General features: G+C 42.3%; 1 protein-coding gene across 2 annotated transcripts; it reads left to right on the top strand.

Moving 5' to 3' along the window:
- The first annotated feature begins 643 nt into the window (after positions 1 to 643).
- On the top strand, positions 644 to 24059 carry LOC128407349 (autocrine proliferation repressor protein A-like). 2 transcript variants are annotated; one of them, XM_053375594.1, is made up of 14 exons: positions 644 to 744; positions 2461 to 2610; positions 3650 to 3824; positions 4697 to 4745; positions 6142 to 6264; positions 7650 to 7748; positions 7907 to 7996; positions 9394 to 9523; positions 10599 to 10719; positions 11112 to 11247; positions 19872 to 19960; positions 20999 to 21077; positions 22222 to 22287; positions 23363 to 24059. In XM_053375594.1, exons 2-14 carry the CDS (start codon positions 2586 to 2588, stop codon positions 23480 to 23482), a joined length of 1302 nt encoding a protein of 433 aa, XP_053231569.1. In that variant the 5' UTR covers positions 644 to 744; positions 2461 to 2585; the 3' UTR covers positions 23483 to 24059. The 2 variants fall into 2 exon arrangements, with proteins under 2 accessions (XP_053231569.1, XP_053231568.1); XM_053375593.1 differs by lacking the exon at positions 644 to 744 and having other exon boundaries at positions 1178 to 2610.
- Positions 24060 to 24730: the final 671 nt, after the last annotated feature.

Raw genomic sequence — 24730 nt, 5'->3', positions numbered from 1 at the left:
AAAACTAAAAGAGGCTACTGGACTGCATGAGTGTTACTGTTAAGTTGTGGGTGAACATATCAGATGACACAGCGATTCTTCAGATAGCTCTTGTTTATGCACAGGCCAGAACAGAACTGAATTGAAGGGTTCAGCCAACCTGCTTATATAGAGCTCAACTATAAAGCAACAGTAACAACTTTCTGTAACTATCCAATCACTGAATATCACTTTCAATTCCTTATTTGCATATGCGGACCTGAGTGAAAACTATCCACAGTATCCCCCTGCTGGCCCAGGGTGAAAACTTCAGTACATAACAGTTACAATTCTCACTCAGCCATCTAATCACTTACAGAGATAACGCTCAGACTCCAACAGAGTCAGGCAGGAGCGGAAGAAGCGAAAAGCAGTTTCCGCCCTCTCCTTTCTGAAAACATTGTCAGGAGATTCTTGCAATGGGAGGGGGTGAAAATATCCACACCCACGGCCCCCCATATTTGGCGCCCGTGGTCTTGGGGGGGGGGGGAGAGAAGCAACACAGCTAAGGATTCCTGCCCCCCCTTGCTACTGCTGTTTGTTATTGTCAACACTCTCTTCTGCTGTGGTGCATGCTGGGTAAGGCACAAGCTGGAGGACCTGGAACAGGAGGGGGAGGAACCACAGAGATGAGACAGTGGCTCAAGGGATAGAGCGGCACCGAAACTGCCTCCTTCGTTAAGAAGAGGGGACACATAAAGTCTCCCCATCTCAAATGCTGGAGAGGTCGGTTATGGAGAAGGAAATTGTCACCACTTCCCTCTCCCCCCCAAAAAAAGGAAATGGAAGGGGAAATTTACCAGAAGATGAATGGGAAGAAGCAGTGTCAAGATACCTATATTTCTTGTATCTCCTTTTATTTTATTAAAAATGTTCAGATTTTACAATGTTCAAAGCAACTCTCCCACACATAGGAGCTAACTCCTAGAGGCTGAGGTCCCTTTGGCCTTCCCACGGTGTCAGCAGCTGCAGGAGGAGGCCAGATATCTCCTCTCAGTCTCTTCTTTTCCAGGCTAAACATACCCAACTTCATCAACTATTCCTCACATGGCTTGGTTTCTAGACCATGATAATCTTGGTCGCTTTCCTCTGCACACGTTTCAGCTTGTCAATACAGTGGTACCTCAGGTTAAGTACTTAATTCATTCCAGGGCCGTACTTAACCTGAAACTGTTCTTAACCTGAAGCACCACTTTAGCTAATGGGGCCTCCTGCTGCCGCTGCGCCACCGGAGCACGATTTCTGTTTTCATCCTGAAGCAAAGTTCTTAACCTGAAGCACTATTTCTGGGTTAGCGGAGTCTGTAACCTGAAGCGTATGTAACCTGAGGTACCACTGTATCCTTCTTAAATTGTGGCACCCAGAAATGGACACAGTCTGGCATGGTCTGACCAAGGCAGAATAGAGTGGTACTATTACTACTTTTGATCAGGATCCCATACTTCTGCCGAGTAACACTAGCTTTTTCTGCAGCTGCATTACGCTGTTGACTCATGTTAAGCTTGTAGTCTACTAAGACTTCTAGATTCTTTTCACATGTACTATTGGCAAGACCGGTACAACTGGTTCTTTCTATATAAATGCAGAACCTTAGATTTGCCCCATTTAAATTCATTTTATTAGTTTCGGCCCAGTTCTCCAATCTGTCATCTTGAATCCCGATTCTGTCTTCTGCAGCATTAGCAACCCTCCCAGTAGGTGCCATCTGCAAATTTGAACAACAACGAGCCTAGGACAGAACCTTATGGCCCTCCACTTGTCACCCTTTTCCACGATGACGAGGAAAAATTAGTGAGCACTCTTTGGGTTCAGTCAGTAAACCAGCCCACATTATACCAGCTTCTCCACTGAGATCTACTGAGCAGATCAAGTAAGTAAAGGGAGACTGGACTACCACCACTTCAGGCAAGGAGGAGCATTTGCTGCTAATTAGTTTCTCAAAACATCTTCCACTCGGTTCTAAAAAGCAAGCTGTGAGTTGTTAACTGGAAGATGTCATTTTACCATTTCGAAAGCTCTTTTTCAAAAAATGCAAAGGGAAGATGAACCAATGTCCCATATGAAACTGTAGAAGTTTGGCTACAGGCCTGAACTGATAAGTGGGAGGGTGCTTTGTGACTGGAAGTCAATGAAGAATAACTGGCAGAATTACTTCCTGCGTTCATTAGATCAATCTGCATAAATACTGTCTTGGCCATGTGATTCAGGGCCCTCCCTGCTACGAGACTTGTATAAATACTGGAGAAAGTTGTGACATTCATGGAAAGAACAGCTCTAGATGAAAGCTTTGGCATACACCACCAAGCCTTGTGGAGCTTTCCTGCTGGGAGCAACTGTGATCTGAAGTGGGAGAACTGCTGCTGAACAAAGTCAGGTACCTCTTTCAAGGCAACTATACCTGCTTGACCATGTATGCTGCTTTCTCTCTTCTCCTCCTGGCAGCCTGCCTGCCCTCTGGATGGGCACAGACGGCCCTGGATGACTACGTCAAGCAGTATGACCCTCACTACAACTACACTGTCACAAAGAAGGAAGATAGGCCTGATGTGACCATCTATACCCTCAACATGACCTCCTTGAAGTGGCTGAATGGTGAGAGCAGCAGTTTTGAAATACAGAGGAAGACATTTCCACAGGGAGCCTAATCCGGGAAGGTGGCTGCTGGGTGGGTGTGATCTGCATTGTGGGATGTAAGGATGTTGCAGAGTAGCAATATGTAGCAGCTAGGAAGCTAAAACATATGTAAGACTGACTCCCATATAGTCATATCTCATGTTGCGTCTGCTTCAGGTTACGTGTTTTCATGTCGCGTCCCGCGGCAACCCGGAAGTACTGGAATAGGTTACTCCGGGTTTTACCACTCGCACATGTGCAGAACTGCTAAATCGTGCTTTCCGCATGAGCAGAAGCACTAAATTGCGGCACGCGTGTGCGCAGACATGGCGCTTTGGCTTGCGTCAGTTCTATGTTACCGACGGGTCTCCAGAACAGATCCCATCCGTAACACAGGGTTCTACTGTAAAGTATGGTCAATACATTCCTTAAATATTCAAAAGCTTTTACCTGAAGAACAGAGGATAAAAGAATGTGCACACACACACACACACATTCACAAAACATATGCTAATCCAAGCATAGTCTCAGCTTCACTTAGAAAAATGCAGCTTCTTGCTTTAAATCAAATCGTGTATCTTTCGCACTTCCAGTTTTGTAATCAGCTTGTACTATGAAATACTGGGCCATGCCTGTTTCTCATTCAGTCTTGCAATCTGTTCTTCCATTCAGAGAGCCCATTTACTGCTGCACTGCTTTCCGTCGAGACTTCTATGTCTTCTTCATTCAGAGAGAAAAAAACCATTAATACTGTCCTCCTCACAGCTTACTAACATAGCCCGCTTCCTGAGCCATGTCATCACAGTGAAACTCACTCACACATGTAAGATGGAATGATGATATAAACAAGGGAGATACCAAACACTATCTTACACTGTTTCCATTTTGTTACTTTTCTACTACTACGTAGATAAATAAATATAAATAAATAAATACGCCTCCTGGGTGGGAAATGTATTTCAAAGGGGAAATGGAGGCCAAATCCCCCAATGAATAGATTCTGTGTATCTCTTTTCAGAGTCTGAATTGTCTAACCCAATTTGGTGGCATGAGCTGATCATCGTTGTGTCAAAGGAACGAAAAATGAATAACTCGTGTTTCCTGATGCTTGGGATAGGAAGAAATGATGAACCGTCTAGTAAACGAGATTTGAGTGTTGAGGACCTTGTCAATATAGCAAAATCATCTGGGTCGTAAGTAATTGGAGGGACCTCTGAGCAATGAATATGGCACCATCTCTGCTGTGCTGTGTTAAGACTGTTAAGGGAATTAGCAACCCTACAAGAATAGAGAACTGCAAGGCAGACATACTTGGAGAAACTACTTTTCCTGGTGGGGAATGAGGGTTGCACATCAAACTTGGACAACCTTCCAGCTGAGGAGGAATACCTCAGAATGATTTGGGGCTTCTCTGAAGCAAAGCAGGATTTGTATGAGGCAGCTATATAGTGGTTCCTAAATTATTGGTATAGGAACTCAGGAGTGGCTGACGAGAGTGATGTAGTCCAAGCTGGAGCAACCAGTTTACACCTCTTCACACATTGAGGTTCTCAGGTAGACTGGGGGAGAACAAAGCCTTGAATACTTAGTTCCTCCCATGGTGAGTGGAAGTGGCAGAACAATTTGCTCTGTGGTATTTACCCCTTCATGAATTAATCAGACTTAAATATGTTGGTTATCCCACATACATTAATAAATTCTGTATTTTGCAACCTGTGAGTGTTTTTGCAGGAGAAAAACAAGTTCTAGCTAATGAAACAGCCAGAAACAAAAATTGACTGAAGATAACTAATCCAGCTCACTGTATTCAAGACAGTTTCTCTATGTTCCAGAGATATATCCTAGTTCATCTTTTCCCCAGCCCCCTAATAAATATGTATAAATTAAAACAAGATCGGATATATTGCCTGAATTCTGTCTTTGCCTTGATTTTAGTGTTAAAATCATAGTTGTGATTCTTCCAAAGCTACCCAGAGCTATTGACTCTGGTCTCTTTGGCATCATTGTCTGTTGATCCCACACGGCATTTACTGCTGTTGACTAATATTTTGTTTTGTCTCTGAAGCTGTGCGGCACTTTGGGGGCAGATTGGAAACCAGCCAATCACCTACAAGGTAAGTGCTCTAGGATCTTAGCCATGCTGGGAACTTCCCACACTGACTTTCAAACCCATGTAGGAGTCAGGAGTCAGTTGGTTGGGTGGAAATGGGGAAACAGGTGTGGCTGTCACATTTTCCCATTGGAAACGTCTACTACAGATTTTATTTCCCCAATTTCACTCTGAGGGAAGTCTCAGAGCAAAATTGAGCAGAAATATGCAGTGTGTCCAATAACCTTTCTTTATAAGCTAATTATACTTCATAATATGTGAAGAATTAACCATCTTTTTCATAGATGTCGTTCAAAATACTAGAATTAAAATGTGGGACTCACCTCCTTAGTCATGTGGGGCTCACCTCCTTAGAGAAGGTGAAGGTGAGAGCAGCAGGAGCATGTTCCCCAGATACATACTGGAGCCATAGATTCCCACTGCATTCCCAGCGGGTTGTACATGGGGCAACTGTGCCTCCTTTTCACTAGGAGTTTAACAATCCTGGCCTGTGGATGGCAGAGCCTGGTTGGACGAGGAGGAGAGCTGGTAGCCACCCGCCCAAGAGTCCTCCAGGGAGGGCTCTGCAGATTATGCCTTAGGGGGCAGAGACTGGTGGTGGGACACCGAGAAGCAGCCAGCAGAAGGGATGAGCTGGGAGCTGAAAGAAGCAGGAGACTTGAGCAATCAAGGGGGAGGGGTCAGGAGAAGGAGGCCATTCCAGGACAGGATTAGAGGCTGAGAGTCACAGTGTGCATGCACAGTCCCAGTCCTGTTGATTCTTCTCCCCCGCCCGCAGGAGGAGTGTCATACACAATGCTGAGCAATGGGCCAGACAGGCCCAGAGGAGGAGCTTATCCCTTCAACACCACCTTTATCTCCTTGGGTGTGATCCAGATTAAAAGCCAGAAGGGGGAGGGCATGCCTAGAGCTTTGTTTCATCACCTCCACTGAGCTAAGATGAACCAGGAACGTTGCTGTGTTGTCATTTTCTGCTAATAAAAAGCTGATTGCCTTCCATGTCTGTGTCTGCCCTGTGAATGACCTGGCTTGTTGATAGCCACTTGACACTGCCTTACCAGGACCTCTGTTCCTAAAGGTTGTGTTTGGTGCCTCTTCAGTTTGCAGTCATGGTTACTGAGGACTGTTTAGCCCAAATATATGTGTAAATGAAAGAAATGCAGGATTTTTTGTGGGGGTAGGGGAGATATCTTCTGTTGGACAGGTTTGGCAACATTAAACAGAACAACCCATCCATCAACAGAACTGAACTTACGTTGTCCAAGTGATAGCTAATTCCCTTCCTATTTCACCTGGTGCCCCTCTCTGTGAACTAAGTCAGACCTCTCAGGCTGTACTAGGGGTCCAGACAGGATGCCTCACCCAAAAACATACTCATCTTTCTCTTATTTTGCTTCTAGACAATCCCTTTGCAAATGTGCAAGAACAGCATTGAAAATGCTGCACTTGTTTGTTCGTGGTGGAAGTTCATGAACAACGAGAGTGAGCTGCCACACGTGCTGATTCAGTTTCCAATGGTGAAGGTAACTTTGGCTTTCTGTATTGGCTGGCAGGCACATGCTGCCATCATTCTGGGAAATGTTCTTTAACTCTGGCAGAGTTACTGTAACATTTGCAGAGCACATATCTTTCACTTTTTAAAACCAGCTTGCACATCGCAGAATCCAGCAGAGCTGGTCCGCCCATGAAGCGAGGTGAGATGGCGGCCTCAGGCCACAGGTTTGGACGCAAAGACTATGCCATTGGTGTCTCTGGCATGGCCGTGCCTTCTCCTCTGCAGGTGCACCTCACCTCCTGTGCTCCAGGTGCACTGCTCCCACATGCCCATGACCTCTGCAGTGGTGGTGGTTGTGTGTGTGTGTGTGTGTGTGTGTCCACTTGCCCATGCAGGGGTGCACCTGTGGTGGTTGCCTAGAGGAGGCATGGCAGAGGATGTATGGGCCCATGGAGGAGAATGTTAGAGCAGGGGCATGGCGGCATTTGAATGTATTTGGATTAAGGATACCTCCTTGAGGTTTTCACCTTTACAGAATGGCTAAGTAAATTCTAGTTATCTTTTAAGGTAAAGGGACCCCTGACCATTAGGTCCAGTCGTGACCGACTCTGGGGTTGCGGCGCTCATCTTGCTTTATTGGCTGAGGGAGCCGGCGTACAGCTTCCGGGTCACGTGGCCAGCATGACTAAGCCGCTTCTGGTGAACCAGAGCAGCGCACGGAAACACCGTTTACCTTCCCGCCGGACGAGTACCTATTTATCTACTTGCACTTTGACATGCTTTCGAACTGCTAGGTTGGCAGGAGCAGGGACTGAGCAATGGGAGCTCACCCCGTGGCGGGGATTCAAACCGCCGACCTTCTGATCGGCAAGTCCTAGGCTCTGTGGCGCCTTCACTACAGGTGCCAGGCAAAAGCTTTCCTCTATAACCAGGCCTTTGGCCTTAAACTATCCGGGGCCTTTTAGAAGTGGGTGGGATGTTTTTAATGTATTTCTCTTTCCTCTTGTATCTATGTGGGGTTTATTGTCTGTTTGTTTTTAAGTCGTTGCTCTGGGCAAGATAAAGCAGCGAACAAATTTAATAAATAATCATAATGAATATTAAAGTCATGAAGATGAAACACCTTTTGAGGGCACTTAAATTATGCCATGCTGATAGAATGATATAGTCAAACCCAATGCAAGCATCTCCTTCAAATTCATATATATATAAAATATACATACATACATACATACATACATACATATACATCAAATCTACAAAAAATTAGAGAAAGGAAAATTAGAGAAAGGAAAAAAAGAGGGAAAGAAAAAGCATACCAACAATAAAAAAGTAGAAAAAGACAAAGAAAAATGCCCCAAAAGGCATCTCCGTCAAATTCTAGAGACTATGATCCACTTCTCTTGTGTGCAGGCAGCTGTGCGTGGCATGGACACTGTAGCAGATTTTCTGCTGAAAGAATCCGGTGGAATGATGAATATCACAAAGTTCACAGTGGCTGGTCTTTCCAAGGTAGGTATGAACTGCAGGTCTGTGCTGTATTGGATTTCCGGCACACCAGAATTAGCCCTATGCATGCTAATCCCCATTTCCCCTGTACATGCCATGTTTGGGCTCTCCAGTGGGAACTGAATACCTCTGCATCTTTTTGCTTTATGTCTTTATTGCAGCGTGGCTGGGCCACCTGGCTTGTAGCAGCTGTGGACAAGAGAGTTGAGTCATTTATTCCAATTATCTATGATCTTTTGAATATTGTTAAGGTGAGTATCTGTTCAAAGGATGGTGTACTAGCTGTGTGTACTTAGTCTTGAGTCTTCTTCATAGTTCCTTCATAGTACTCTGGACAAATAAGTATACGTTGGCCATTTGCAGGAAGGCCACAAGTGTGAGAGCCAGTGAAACTTCTGAGGAAGGGCACTCCAGAGCCTCAGCACCACTGCTGCAAAGACCTTGTCCTGTGTCCTAATCAGCCATGCTTTTGAAGGCAAGGGTCAGTGAGGAATCCCTCCAATGACTGTAAGGGGGAGGGGGGCAAATCTGTGGAGGGAAAATGGTCCTTAAAATATCCTGGTCCCAAATATTGGTTGGTTAACAGCTGTTTGGTTATGAGGCTGGGGAGGGACAAAGTGTAGAATATTTAAAATGGAGTCAAATCAATAATTAATGTTTTGCTAGATATGCTGAAATTCACAGAATTTTCCTGTAAACTTACCAGAGAGAACTCTGTGAGAGATACCCCCACTGTGCCCTGACATGGGGAGGGCATAGTTATATATTCTCCGACTTGCCTGGGCACACCCTACTCTCCATTTCTTTCCATTCTGCCAGCAATGTGAAAACATCTGTTTAGTCTGAGCTCCAAGATCAGACTAAATTTAAGCTAGACATTAAGTATGTCTTAGTAACTGAATTACCATTTTAAGCCTGCCTGAACAAAGCTGCTGTATCTGATACTCTTCAGCAAGTATTCTGAGTGAATGTTATTTTTACATTTTACAATACTGTTTATGTGATTGTTGTCTTAAGGGGGATAAAATGGGGAAATAGCAGGAACATCTAGTCTGCCTTAAAACATTCTGGATTACTTAAACTAAAAGGCTAAAACTAGCCTATCTAAGCTTCCCCTCAAGCTGCAAAGCTGAACTCACAAATGTGATGTTGAAACCCAAGTAAATAACCAAAAAAGCCATAAGTACTGACTGTTGGCAGTATGATAGGGATAACTTATTGGCATGTTTTGTTTTGTGTTTATCATCTTAGTCAGAAGTGTACCTAGGGGTAGGTGAAACCAAACTCTGCCCAACTAGGGATGGGGTGCAAGAATAACCTATCAGGTGTTGGAGTCCTCCCACAACACCTGGAACGCCCCACACCTGGAGTGGCTTCCAGGCAGAGAGCAGGGCAGGTGCCCTGTCTAGTCCTAAGAAGGCACCTTCCTCCTATCCAGGCAACCTTGCCTGCTTCTGAGATTTTTTGGGGGGGAGGCACCAATATAGCTCCTTGACAAGGGCACAAGGGACTCTAGGTATGCCTCTGAGCCTGGCCCTGCTATAAAGAGTTGAATAGATCTTGTCCTCCATACCATAGAACTTCAGGTTCTTAATATATGACACTTGCTATGTGCACATAGAATTCATTTGTGACTTCTTTGCTACAGAACTGGCATCATGAATACCGATCATACTGTGGCTGGGGCATTGCATTGTATCATTTCTATGTCATGAATCTAACTCGGCAGTTGGACACCCCACGGTTCCAGGAATTAACTTCACATGTTGATCCGTTTGGTGAGCAATTCCTACCATCTCAGATATCTCTGGTGAATCAGATGGTAGCAGAAGAAAGGATTGGATAAGTGGGAAAGGGCAGCCCCGGGGAATTTTGGTGGCACTATAATGCATGTGGGACGCGGGTGGCGCTGTGGGTTAAACCACAGAGCCTAGGGCTTGCCGATCAGAAGGTCGGCGGTTTGAATCCCCGCGATGGGGTGAGCTCCCGTTGCTCGGTCCCTGCTCCTGCCAACCTAGCAGTTCGAAAGCACGTCAAAGTGCAAGTAGATAAATAGGTACCGCTCCGGCGGGAAGGTAAACGGCGTTTCCGTGCGCTGCTCTGGTTCGCCAGAAGTGGCTTAGTCATGCTGGCCACATGACCTGGAAGCTGTACGCCGGCTCCCTCGGCCAATAAAGCGAGATGAGCGCCGCAACCCCAGAGTCAGTCACGACTGGACCTAATGGTCAGGGGTCCCTTTACCTTTACCTTATAATGCATGTAAGATACGTTGAAGAGCATGGCATCCATTTACGGTAATTAAAGGGCCATTTGGTGCTCCTATGGAGTGAGGATTAGGGGGTTGTTGAATAGTGATTGTTGTTTCTTGTAAAAATATGTGAAAACGTTGAAATATTTGCAGAGGCAGAACACTGAAAATATGCCGGCGTGCAGTGGGATAAGAAATGGGTCAACCAGATCAAGTCCTCTCCCCTTTTCCATTTCCTTTTGGAAACCTTTCCTCAATCCTGTAAACTAGAACCTTCCTCATCTGAGGCATAGAGGCAAGCTGTGAAATCCTGGCTGAAGACTATGAGTTTGTGACATAGGAGCCAGCTCCTAGGGGCCATGGGCCCCCATAATAAAATAGCATGGGCTTAGTTTGCCACAATAAGGCTTTTAAACATGTTTTCCAGTTCTATTTTTGTTCCCACCTGTCCAAAGAATGTTTACAGCTCTTTAGGGATTTGTGATCTTTACTTCATTTCTCTTGTTTTCCAATCTTACCAGCCTTTGATGATGTGAATAAGCAGCAGCAACTTGAGAACTGCGTGTGTTGCCCATTAAAATAACATTAAATTTTCCCATCCTCAGAATATAAAGAACGATACCAAAATAGGACCCTGCTCATGATCTTATCAACAGGAGATGACTTCTTCCTGCCTGATGATTCGTACTATTTCTTTGATGAGCTACCAGGAAAGAAATATATCCGGTGAGTTCATGCTGCAAAAGATTACCAGACTGTCCTTTTCGAGGCAATGAGATCATTCCTCTGGTTACAGGCAATGACCAGATGGCTTGAGCCCCAGATGAGAGACAATACTGAGAAAGCACAGCAGATCCTCAGCTGTTGTGTGAACCCACTTGTGTAATATGAACAATAGTACCAGTGAAGAAAGCTGCAGAGCTTTGCTGCACAATTCACATAGGCTTTGAATGATGGTGCAATGATTTTTTCTTTGTATATTTCTATGTGTGCATTCTTTCCAAGGAGGAAAAACTCTGAAAAGTCAAATTTCTGTGATTAGAAGAAACATGTCATTGCTTTACCTTAGACTATTGCAAGGAAGGTATTTTTGTAAAAACCTCTCTATTGCACTGCAGATTCATCCCGAACACTAATCACCATATAACATTATTACCATGGAATAGAGCATCTATCCTTGAATCGTGTAGAGCCTTTTATCTCAGCACCATGCAGAATTTGACCATGCCTCAAATTTCTTGGAACAGGTCTGAGGTGAGGAATACATGTCTTCTTTTATGTACCAATTGACAAGAATAATTCAGTCGTGAAGTTTGTTCTGTAATTTAGACCAAGCCATGAATGCATGTTGTCCCTAAGAGATGGAAATTAAGTGTGGTCCTTACTAAGGATACTCGGTTGAGCTCAAGATTCCTAAGAAGCTATCAGAATTTTAAAGTTCATTTGGCTGCAATCTTGGTTATAAACATCAAGGATGGGTGAACAGGAAGTCCTTAATATTGTAGAATAGGATTACAACTGTTGGGTGACAAAATGTAACTTTGAATTTTGAAATAAAATAAAATACGAACGATAAAGAAATACTGAAAGCAGGAAAGTTGTTATGATTATATGCAAACAGGCCTTGCTTAATATTGTCTTTTACCAGTAAATGATGAGAACAATCTTCTTTGGCGATCACTCGTAGCTGAGTAAGATTGTCTTCCATAAACACGGTTTTAACAATGAGTCCGTAAGTGACTGTGGAGGCCAATTCTGGATCCACACATCCTTCCACAGTGGGGACATTGGTTTCCAGGTGGGAGTTGATCATGGTGTGGATGTGCCAAGCGTGCTTTCCTCTTAGCACGTTTCTCCCTTGTGTCCTGAGTTTGAGTGTCTTCAAAGCCCATGACACTTTTGGTAAAGTCTGTTCTCCAACTGGAGTGCTCACAGGCCAGTGTTTCCACTACATTTTTTAAAGATTTGCCTCGAGACAGTCTTTAAACCTGTTTTGTTGACCACCAGCATTACACTTTCCATTTTTAAATTCAGAATAGACTAGTTGTTTTGGAAGACGATCATCAGGCAACAATAACTGTATGTGGGATAATAACTGTATGCTTTTCAATAAGCAGTTTTGAAAGAGATTTTCATTGTGGAAATCGTGCGATGGGAACAATAACTGGGATAGCTCAGCTGGTAGAGCATCTTCCTTCAAGAAGACTGAGGGGAGTGTAGATCTTCCAGCATTTATCCTTACAACAGCTCGGTGAGATACATTTGGATGATGGGCAAAGAGAAAACTGTGGGAGGATCTCGCTTTGTGTATTTCTTGTATGTGGGCATTGTTGCCGTTGAGAAGAGGTAAACACAACTGTGCAGTGGAATGGATTTCATTTTTTTTCTTTTTTTAAATATTTTTTATTAAACAGTTTTTATAATCACACAAACATAACATAAAAACAACAAATACATAACCACACAAAAACAAAAACGAAACAAAAAACAAGTACCATTTCATATCCTAATTTCTTAAACCTTTCTTCCTCGACTTCCTCATGCCTCCCTTTTCTGTATTCCAAATTCTAATCAATTGCTCAGCAAATCTTCCCTTATTTTACTTTAAATTTAAGCTAATCTTCCTTATTCTCCTTGTCTTAACCATTGCTAATAGTAACCGTTTACTTTCCAGTCCAACATCATTCTAACTTTCATTAATTTTGTAGTATTTCTTTAAATAGTCCTTAAACTTTTTCCATTCTTCTTCCGCTGCTTCTCTTCCCTGATTTCGGATTCTGCTCGTTATTTCTGCCAAGCCCATATAGTCCATCACCTTCATCTGCCATTCTTCCAGTGTGGGTAGATCCTGTGTCTTCCAGTACTTTGCGATAAGTATTCTAGCTGCTGTTGTAGCATACATAAAGAAAGTTATATCCGTCTTTAACACCCCTTGGCCGACAATGCCCAAGAGAAAAGCCTCTGGTTTCTTAGTGAAGGTATATTTAAATACCTTTTTAAGTTCATTATAGATCATTTCCCAGAATGCCTTAATCTTCGGGCACGTCCACCAAAGGTGAAAAAAAGTACCTTCCTTTTCTTTACATTTCCAACATTTATCATCAGGCAAATGGTAAATCTTTGCAAGCTTGACTGGGGTTATGTACCACCTATAGATCATTTTCATAATATTTTCTCTTAAGGCATTACATGCCGTAAATTTCATCCCGGTGGTCCACAACTTTTCCCAGTCAGCAAACAAAATATTATGACCAATGTCCTGAGCCCATTTAATCATAGTTGATTTAACCGTTTCATCTTGTGTATTCCATTTCAGCAGCAAATTGTACATTTTTGACAAATTCTTAGTACTGGATTCTAACAATTCAGTCTCCAATTTTGATTTTTCCACCTGGAAACCAATTTTACTGTCCAATTTAAACACTTCATTTATTTGGTGATAGTGCAACCAATCTCTCACCTTCCCTTTTAATTTCTCAAAACTCTGCAATCTCAGTTTGTCCCCTTCCTTTTCCAAAATTTCCCAATATCTTGGCCACTTCGACTCCATATTTAACTTTTTAACTGCCTTCGCTTCCATTGGCGACAGCCACCTTGGGGTTTTGTTTTCCAGCAAATCTTTATATCTGACCCAGACATTTAATAGTGCTTTTCTAACAATATGGTTTTTAAAACTTTTATGTGCTTTAACCTTGTCATACCACAAATATGCATGCCACCCAAAAATATTGTTAAAACCTTCCAAGTCCAAAATGTCTGTGTTTTCAAGAAGCAGCCAATCTTTTAGCCAGCAGAAAGCTGCCGCTTCATAGTACAGTTTAAAGTCTGGCAGGGCAAACCCCCCTCTTTCCTTTGAATCCGTTAATATCTTAAATTTAATTCTGGGCTTCTTGCCCTGCCAGACAAATTTAGATATGTCTTTCTGCCACTTCTTGAAACAGTCCATTTTATCCATTATTTGTAATGCTTGGAACAAGAACAACATTCTTGGCAATACATTCATTTTTATAACTGCAATTCGGCCTAACAAGGAAAGCTTCAAGTTTGACCAAATCTCCAAATCTTTTTTCACTTCTGTCCAAGTTTTTTCATAATTGTCTTTAAATAGATTCACATTCTTAGCTGTCATATTTATACCCAAGTATTTCACTTTTTTAACCACAGTCAACCCCGTCTCATTCTGAAACCTTTCTTTTTCAACCTGTGTTAAATTTTTCTCCAAAACCTTAGTCTTTAACTTATTCAATTTAAATCCTGCCATTTGACCAAACTCTTGAATTATTTCCAAAACTCTTTTCGTACTAGCTTCTGGCTCTTGTAATGTAAGTACTAAGTCATCTGCAAATGCTCTCAATTTGTATTGTTTAGCTCCGACCTGAATCCCTTTAACCAGCTGGTCCCTCCTGATCATATTAAGCAAAACCTCCAGGACTGATATAAAAAGTAGTGGGGAGATAGGACATCCCTGACGTGTCCCTTTTTCAATCTTGAACCCTTCTGTAACCACATTATTTACAATTAATTTTGCTTTCTGTTCAGAGTATATTGCACCTATACCATTTTCAAACCCTTGGCCTACCCCCATCCCCCGGAGGTTCTTCAACATGAAACTCCAAGATATATTGTCAAAGGCTTTCTCAGCGTCCACAAATATCAAAACAGCCTTGGTATTTATGTTCACTTCCAGCTTCTCCAAAATGTCTATTATGTTCCTTACGTTGTCCGACAAATGCCTTTTAGGGAGAAAGCCCGCTTGGTCCCCATGAATCTCCTCCATCAAAACTCTTTTCAATCTCTTTGCTAAAATATCAGCAAAGATTTTGTAATCCACATTTAGTAGCGAGATGGGTCGGTAGTTCTTAAGTTGGGTCTTTTCAGTCTCTGTCTTTGGTATAAGTGTAATGTAGGCCTCCCTCCACGTATCGGGTGCTTTCCTCCCCTCCATGATCTCGTTGCAGACTTCCTTCAAAGGTTGTATCAACCCTTCCTTCAAAACTTTGTAGTATTTGGAAGTCAGTCCATCAGGTCCAGGTGATTTGCCCAACGTCATGCTTTGAATGGCATCTTCTATTTCCTGTGCTGATATCTCCTGGTTCAAAATTGTCTTGCTTTCCTGCGAAATCTTTTTCAGCCCATTTTTCTCGAGGAATTGTATGTCCATTTCTTTCTGCGGCCCTTGTGTATACAGTTGTCTAAAGTAGCTCTGAAAACAATTCCTAATTTCCACTGGGTTACATATGTTCTTTCCTTCCACTTCTAAGTTTGTTACCGTGTTGAGTTTTTGTCTCTTCTTTATTTGCCAAGCCAATAACTTGCCACATTTATCTGCAGATTCAAAAGTCTTTTGTCTCATTTGTTTAATTTTCCATTCTATTTCTTGGTTCATCAGTTCCATATATTGTATTTGATGCAATTTAATTTCTCTTAAAATCTCTTGCGATTTTGGCTTCAATCTTAGTTTCCTTTCCCCTTCTTTTATCTTTTCCAAGATTTTCTCTTTCCTCTCATTTTGCTTTCTTTTCTTTAATGAATTTTGTTGTATCAAAAACCCTCTCATCACGGCTTTACTTGCGTCCCATACTATTCTTTTTTCTACTTTAGTCCTTAAGTTGATTTCAAAATAATCTTTCAAAGTTTTTTGGGCCTTCTTGCAAATCTCCTCGTCTCTAAATAAGGTGTCATTCATTCTCCATCTGAAGGAGCCAGTTGTTGTTTGCTTCATCACCATCTTTACTGCGTTATGGTCGGAGAAGGTTTTTGGGCAGATTTCCACTTTCTTTATGTTCGACGCCATACTGCTAGTCACCCAAATTTGGTCAATCCGTGTCCATGTCATTTTGGCTTCAGAAAAGAAGGTTCCCTCTCTTTCTAATGGGTGTTTTATTCTCCAGATGTCAATCAAGTCCATATTGTCAGTCATTTCAAAAAAAGTTTTTGGTAGTCTTCCGTCTTTTGTGATTACCTGTCTTTGTGCTTTGTCCATATTTGTTGAAACTACTCCATTCATGTCACCCATCATGATTAGATTGTAATCCATATGGTCCATCAAAATCTCATGCAACTTCTTAAAGAATTCTGCTTTCCCTTCATTTGGTGCATATATTCCCACTATCAAAAAATTTTCTCCTTGAAATTGAATTTCAATTGCCAAATATCTTCCTTGGTCATCTTTGAAGATTTGTTTCGGTTGCAAATTTTCCTTTGCGTAGATCACCACTCCTCTCTTTTTTACTCTGTCTGAAGATATAAATTCTTGTCCCAATCTCTTGTTTATTAATAATTTTCTATGTGCTCTTGTCACATGAGTCTCTTGTAAACAAATCAAGTCCAATTGGTCTTTCTTTAAAGCATGAAATATATTTTTTCTTTTTCTGGGATTATTCAAACCGTTACAATTCCAGGTTAGAAGTTGCAAGGCCATGATGGGGTTATTTACTTCCTCCTACAGCTCCCAGTTGTTGTTCGTCTTTTGTCGGTGGTTCCGTGTCCGTATCTAATGGTCCCTTACTTGAAGGGTGTCCTTGTCCTGGAAACGTCTCTTTCTGTAGGTCTTCTTCGTGTTCTCCCAAGAACTTGTCTTTATCACTCACTGTCTTTATTCTTCTTTTCTTCCCCTTGTATTTAAAAGACAAGCCTTGGGGAAACTCCCACCTGAATAGTATGTAGTTCCTTTTCAGCAGTGTCACCAAGTCCTTGTAAGGGCCTCTTGCATCCAAAATACTTTTAGGAATGTCTTTAAAAATCTCAATGTGGAAATCTTCAATTCGAAGGGTTGTTTGATAGTGCAGGTTCAGTATTTTGTCTCTCTCCTCCTTTGATCTTAAAGTTATCAAGCAATCTCTGGGTCTGTTCTTCCTCTGCCTTATTCCCAGTCTAAATGCACTCTCTATCTTAAATTCTTCCTTATTCAACTCCTGCTTCCAAAAGTCAGAAAATTCTTTTGTCAAATAATCCACCAAGTTATCTCCTTCCTTTTCCGGCACAAGTCTGATCCTTAGATTTTTCTCCTTGCGTTGCATATCCTGCATAGAGAGTGCCAGCTCATAGTCATCTAATTTCCTGTACACCGGTGGAAATTTTTCCTCAGCAGCAGTTGCAATTTCCTTAGCTTCCTCAGCTATCTTTCGTGTTGTGGATGAATCCTCCAGTAATTTCCCAATTGCTTCTGCATTAGAGTTCACTTTGTTCCCGAGGTCAGTTATACTTTTGGTATTTAAATCAATTTTTCCCGAGATTTCTTCTATTTTCTTGTTTGTTTCAGCACCTTGCTTCTTTAGTTCCTCCAGAGAGTCGTTTATTTTCCCCAATGCCTTTGCAAATGCTTCTTCTGAAGACATTATTTTCACTTTTGCCTTTGTGACAGCTGCAGTTCCAGAAGCCCCTGATACAGAGGCCCTTCTTTGCATAGAAAGATCGACTTTGTATTGTCTACCGGATCTCAAAGTTGTTTCTTGTGAGTCCTCTTTCTGTTTACCATCTGCCATAACAAAGTCTTTCACTCAAGGTCATTCCCACACTCTTAAGCTGTCAAAAAGAAAAGTTCTCAGGTTTTAAACTCCACTTATTGCTGAAACTATTCACAAGTCCTCTAGAGGGCGTAAATTCAGTTCTTTAACTTCAATTTGTTCCCACACCTTCCAAAAAACAAAAGCCCTCCTAGTCCCTTTCAGTTATTCTTTTTTCTTTGTAAAAGATCCAAATCAATAGTATCCTGCAGATAACTTACTGTGCAACAAAATAGGATGTTTCAAGTTGAGAGTAACCAAAGTCGGTATTACAGTTACTTTTTAACCTTCTTGTAGCGACAGTCCTTAGCCGGTTCCTTTTCTCCAGCAGTCCGACCCCCAGGTAAAGAAGCAGCGGTAAACAGTTCAATTTCTTTTAAAACAAGCAGGAAATCACTTTAAAGTCTTCTCCCCCCCCCCTCCTGCCTTCGGGGGAGGGAGTTCTTTGCTTGGTGGTGGATTTCTTAGTTCGCAAATCTCTCCTGTCAGAAAGTTACAGCTTAAATGCCTTTCGCTTTGGTCTTGCTACAGAACGGAAAGCAGACTTCCTTTTTGATGCTTATCCGTCTCGGTGCCCAATTTCTTTAATTTTAACGTCCAATTATGTTTTAAAGCTCAATCCTACTCACGGAAAGTTGCTCTTTTTGATCCAAATTCACCGGAAGAAGTCAGCGCTCTCCGCTAATGGCGACGCGGCTTCGCTTCGCAGGCTAGGTGAAAGCGACTCTCAGCACCGCTCCATACACCCTCCGCTGATCCGTAGCCTTTAAAAAGGCTATTTCACAACGTCGGGGGGGCGCAAAGGTGCCCGCCGAGTCTCCAGTTCACAGGCTACGCGCCTGTGATTTTTTGAGGGTCCTCGCTCCGCCGTAGCTGCAGGACCCGAACCTACGAAGCAGATCTCTCCCGGAGCTCCGGGAGAAATCCGCCATTAAGCGCTGGCGCTAACCGGAAGTCCCAGTGGAATGGATTTCAATGGGTGTTGTGATGCTCTGCGCCGGGCAGCTAAATCATTTCTCACCAGGCTGTTCTCATGAATGGAAATCACACTAGCCCATCTGCTTTTAAGCCCCACAGGTGCAGGACATCTGAATGTTTGCTTTTCAATAAGCAGTTTTCAAAGAGATTTTCATTGTGGAAATCGTGCGACGGGAACGTGTTGGCTTAACATCCATTAACACATTTTTTAAAAAATTGCTTCCCCTTCCAGGCTGCATTTATCTTTTTTTTTTAAATGAGAAATCTGAGCACAGATCTCCCCACAAGAAAGCGGGAGAGGAAGCGAGGAGGGAGAGACAGAATGGCTCGAGATCACTAAGGGGTCCCTGTGCCCAATTTTAGAGAAGGCAGTCCTACGTTTGGTTTTCTGGTGTCCTCTATCTGAAGAGCTTGGGTCAAGTGCCATTTTAAGATAAAGAAGAAACGCAAGAAGAAAGGGTTGGGGGCCTTGAATCACCCACTTACATTTAAAACCCAAATAACAGGCTGAGCAGGCACACAGGTTCCCCCTATATGTATAGATTAGTGTGCATAAATGTGATCGAGATCTGTTTGCTCCTTTTGAGAGGCAGAGATGGTGTGTAATTAAGGGGCCAACCTAAATCTCATTCCTTAAACAGGGCAGGAATTTGGAAGTGTATCTTCCTGATTTAAATCTAGCAATCTGGCCACGATGTGATACTGGCTCTCAATTTGTAATAAGTACTACATTCCAAACATTCTCCAGATATTGAACCATAATACAGACAAAAAGAAGGAGATGCTGATCACTCTAGTTTTTAAAAGTGTATCCACTCTTTAAAATATTAAATTTAGTCATAGTGATTTAACACAGACATAGTGGTTCAGTGCCAGGTGAGAGGCCAGGTGAGAATGGTACTGATAAGTATTGGTGCATTTGTGTGATGTTTGTGATTAATTTTTTCTCAGTTTGCAAGGAATAAACACTTCACATGCAGCTGCACTTACTCCTGGCCCTGATGAGTATACATGCATAATACACACATTTGTCTCATTCCAGCATTGCATTTTAATAATAATAATAATAATAATAATTTTTATTATATGCTTTTTAGTCATATGATTGAAGAAATATTCACTGTACACCTAAAAACGTAGGGTGAATATGCCCGTAGCCTGAAAACACAAGCAAAACTTCAAGGTTCTCCATTTCCTTTATGTATGTGGCAACTATTTGGGTTGACCTCACATATGGTATTGCATGACACAGCCAGTTAAAGCAATGATTGCTGTTGAATTAAATATGCTGTGGAAACAAATTTGTTTTCTGCACCTCCTGTTTGGGAGGATAATAGGAATGGGTGATAACTGGAGGAAGACTTGATAATTCTGTGCTATTCTCTCTTTTTCTAGGCAAATGGCAAAGGCATCATCTCTCTCTCCACAGATCAGGAGCCTTTAAAAACTAGATGTTTCTTTGCTGACACATGGCTCACCAACAAGTAGGCTTCTTTCAGAAATATCTTAAATAATTCATTAATATATGGAATAATATACAAAGTCAACGTTGCATACAAAAAAAGTTCCTGAGGTGGTGTCTTTCTTAAAGCTTACCAAATTTTCCTGAAAGCAAGCAAGCAAGCCAGCCAACCACTGGCTTCTATGAGTCAGCAGAGAGCTGCTCCACAAACTTCTAGATCTCATCTGTGCTGCACATTAAAAACAGCATCATACCAATTTAAACAGTATAGTGGTACCTTGGGTTACAAACTTAATTCGTTCCGGAGGTCCATTCTTAACCTGAAACTGTTCTTAACCTGAGGTACCACTTTAGCTAATGGGGCCTCCGGATGCCGTCGCGCCATCGCCACACGATTTCTGTTCTCATCCTGAGGCAAAGTTCTTAACCCGAGGGACTACTTCCTGGTTAGCAGAGTTTGTAACCCGAAGTGTTTGTAACCCATGGTACCACTGTAATGGCTCCACACACAGCCCAGGCAAAGAATCCTGGGGATTGTAGTTTGTTTAATGTCCTAGGAGTTGTTAGGAGATCCATATTCCCTTCACAGAGTTACAATTCCCAGAATTTCCCGGAAAAGAGACCGATGGTTAAAGCACTTTGAAAAGTCTAGCTCTGTGAGGGCAGTGGGGATCTCTTAACAAATTATGGCCCCCAGGGTTATTGCAGGAGAGAGCATTGGTGTTTAAAGTGGTATGGTACTGCTTTATATTTAAAGTGCAGGCGGAGCCCTGTACTTCCCCCCCAGAAATCCTACTAACAAAGATTCAAAAGGAATCACTGAGTCGGTTATTATGGATACTCTGGAACCTTTTGGATCAGGTTGACTATATTAGAGAACCATCCTGATGGGTGGGTAACCTTGTATATTAAACAGTATCTTTAATTTCCATAAATAACATGATTACTTGTGCCGCAAACAGTGAACTAAAAAAATAATATATTGTTGATAGAACTTTTCTCCACAAAACAATTTATTCTGTGCTCATGCCACATCTCTTCTTTCCCTTCTCATTCTCAGGCGAGACTTCAGGCAAATTAGGCTTTCCTTGATTATTGTGAATCCTGCACTTTGGATTGATTGCAATGTTGTTAAAGTGGTAAGAGGATTAGAATTTCCATAGTTTCTTCACAAAGCTGAGGATGTCAAGGGTCCTAAAGATACAGACAAACACGAAAGCCGTTCATGGGAAATAAATGTCTTCCTATAAAGTTGGACTTCTGTTGCAGATATTGAATATTTGCAGATTTGCAAATCAGCACATTCATTTAGGCTTTCTGTGTGGTGTGTGTCACAGAAACCTGTTAGCTGCGAAGGGTGATGACAACAGGCACCAGAAAGGCCACAGCTGGTACTTCATTTTGGATGAGCAGAACCTAATGTTCACCAGTAAGCATGTGGACAGAAGGGCCATTCTGGAGAGTCCCTGAGCTCCTTTAGGAGGAAGGGTGGGACCATTAATTGAATGAATCGGTAAAAAATCAATCAAACCAATAAATAAAATGGGATTCCTTCAATGTCTGAGTTACCCAAACCATTCCTCTGCACCTAGCAGAAGAACATTGTCTTTATGTTGCAGTTGTAAAATCACCCATGCTAGGGAGTAGGGCTCCCTAATGTAGTGGGGGTATGTCTCTACATGCGTAGTAGGGGTGAGGAACCTCTTTCTGACCAAAAGCCACGTTCTCTTCTGCACAACTTTGTGGAGGCCAGGGTCAGAGGCAAAAGTCAACAGAGCAATCAATGTGAATTCTACCACTGTGCAGTAGCCTAGTTTCTTCACACTCACACATCTTTCTCTATCCTCCATCTAAGCAAGCAAGAAGCATTATCAGAATTCAAGGACACATTCCAGTCAGGGGAAAACATTCCAAGTGGGGAGGAAAGCACAGCTGGTGAGGGGTGTGGTTTTTTGGGGGGTGTCCTGGAGATAATCCCAAGGGCCAGCTAGAGAGAGCTGACTTATCTAAGGCAGGAGTGAGAACCTGTTCTACTCTATGTAACAAAGCAGGTTGGATGTCAGAGCCATTGGAAATATGTAGAGTGGTTTAAGGTCACCTGGAAAGAAGGGCTATGTCATCTGTGGTCATCCTCCACCATTGCTCCCTCTTCCTTATCCTTGGAAGACACAAACCAGAAACCTCAGCTCACTCTTCTTCAAATTCACACTAACGAACATTCTATAATTTCTTAATATGACACGTTCGCTTCTCAGCACTTTCTTCTGTCTTATCTCTTTGCAGGGAACAGGTGTTTATAAAGCAGAATTGTCAAAGCCATTACTTGGGTGGAAGGGTTTCTTCATTGAGGTAAATATAATTTCTAGTCGAGTATTTGACTCATTCTTGCACAGCTTTTTCATTAGCTTAATAGCAGTGTAGGGGGAGGCAATTTCCATTGGAATAGTGGAAGAGGATGGGGAGGTATAAAACGTTCCTTTCCCTGCAACCACCTCCTGCTGCTCAGCTGACTGGGAAACAAGTGTGAATGGTGAAAAGTGAAATGGCAAGCAGAAACAAATAATCTTTATCTGGACTCCCTTGCCCTCTTTCTGCTGATCAGTGGGAGGGTTTTTTGTGCGCCATATAAGATTAGACAGCCGATAGAGCAGTTGGGAATTACACACAGATTACACACTGAACAAGAGAGAGAAAACATGCATGTTTTTGGAGAGTGTACATACAAATGGGAGAATATGCATATTGGCCAGAGAATGTACAACATTAAAGTATGACATGCACATTCCCCAAAGCCTGTTGGGAAGCATAATGGCTAACAATGTACAGAATTCAGACGCTATAGGCAGGTTTCCCAAGCTTTATTAGAGAATATGCATATTGACCGAGAAATGTTCACAATTTCTTCTTCATAGAAACATGGGCTGCACATTTTCCATGAAGGCTGCTGAATGTGCACAATGTTGGGTTTTATGTACATTAACTGTTGAACTTACATTCCCTTTAATATACATTTATTAACTGAAACTAAGTGCTCCAAGACTGTTGTGCAACTGTATAAATAGGCACGACGTATTCTGCGATTAGGCACTGCTTCTAAAATCTGCAGTAAGATGCATCCATCATTTCTTTGATATCTCTGTGCTATAAGCTCCTAATCCTGCTCCATTCAGCTCTCTGCAAAGGAACATACAGTGGTACCTCGGGTTAAGTACTTCTTGACCTGAAACTGTTCTTAACCTGAAGTACCACTTTAGCTAATGTGGCCTCCTGCTGCTGCTGCGCCGCCAGAGCACGATTTCTGTTCTCATCCTGAAGCAAAGTTCTTAACCCGAAGTACTATTTCTGGGTTAGCGGAGTCTGTAACCTGAAGCGTATGTAACCCAAGGTACCACTGTATTGAGCAGAACTCCAATTTCTTTTCCAGGTAACTTTCAAAGGACCTGAGAACGATAAGCATGTTTTCACCTCAGAGGTTCAAATCATCCCAGACACTTTTCCATGTGCAGACTGCAAGGGAGAAGGATGCTATGGGACGCTGGTGTGAAACCCTGCAGAGAAAATGTGGCTCCTGTTGCTGAGGGGAGGCATGAGGGAAGACATAAGAGGCATTGGAAAACCATGCGGTGAAGTGGGTGGACAGAGAAGGAACCTCATGCAGAGAAAGCAGACAGGTCCCACTTAAACTAAAATAAAATAGGTGCAGGGGTGTCACTCAGGATCAGGAGACCTAAACAAGGACCAGATGCTGTGGCAATGGGGAATGGGGAATGTGTAGGGTGGATGTGTGAAGAATATCAGACATGAGAGGAAGGGGCTCGTTCTATAGAATGATGAACAAGTAAATATGACACAGGAAAGTGTGCCTTTTTGATTCCCATTGCCCTGGATCATAATAAAGAATATAGCTATGCTTTACAAGTCTTCATTGAAACTCTGTACTAGTTTTTGATCATTTTATGCAGACAGTACAATTCCTTATCTTACTTTTAAGACAGTTTAACCTCATAATGGGATTAAATATTCTCTAATCTAAGTAATTAATTACCACTGTCATGTAAAGTATTTGAGTTCAAATTCTGCACAAGGCACAGGCCAACAGCTTAACTTCTTTGGCTAGCTATTATCACCTGCCTTTAGAATCCATTCTGGGATACAGTACTAAAAACATGAATATGCCTTAATATCACCTGCAGGGGTTTCCATTGTCCTATTCCCATCTTGCTGTTTTCCCTCCATTATCAAATATAGCTTGTTTCTGGCATTTGTCCATTTGGTGACATTTTCTTGTGTTTTGAAGGCATATGTGTATTGCAAGGAGGAAATTCAATATGATATGAGATTCTCAAATGAGTGAAAATCACATTGAGTCTCAGGAAAACAGTAAAACTCTGGCAAAAGCAGAACACTTCAGATTTTTTTGTGCATGACTAATTGCTAGCCCAAACAATCAGGCATACCAAAAGTTTGCCACCCAGGTATACCATCACATAACATACAGTCTCCCACTGATTTTTGGAGGAGTGTCCTTGCCCATCTGTACTTCACACCCTTCCTCTCCCAGCCCTCTTTCCCCTTCCTCCAATCCCAATGTTGATTCACCTCAAGCTTTTCCCCAAGCTTAATTTCTGCTGGGATGCTGGTGGGGGTGGGTGTTCATCAGCTGAGCGGGTATGTTGTGGCCCATGTGAGATTTGCAGATTGCATATTTCTGCACTAGAAACAGAGCTTGTTTCTTGGAAGCTATGCATACTGACTGGAGAATGTGCATATTAGCTTGAGAGTTTACTATATG

The sequence above is a fragment of the Podarcis raffonei genome, chromosome 2 (genome assembly GCF_027172205.1).
Source record: "Podarcis raffonei isolate rPodRaf1 chromosome 2, rPodRaf1.pri, whole genome shotgun sequence".
Taxonomy (NCBI): domain Eukaryota; kingdom Metazoa; phylum Chordata; class Lepidosauria; order Squamata; family Lacertidae; genus Podarcis; species Podarcis raffonei.
Note: the sequence above shows the minus strand (reverse complement) of the source record. Positions and strands in the feature narration are given on the sequence as shown.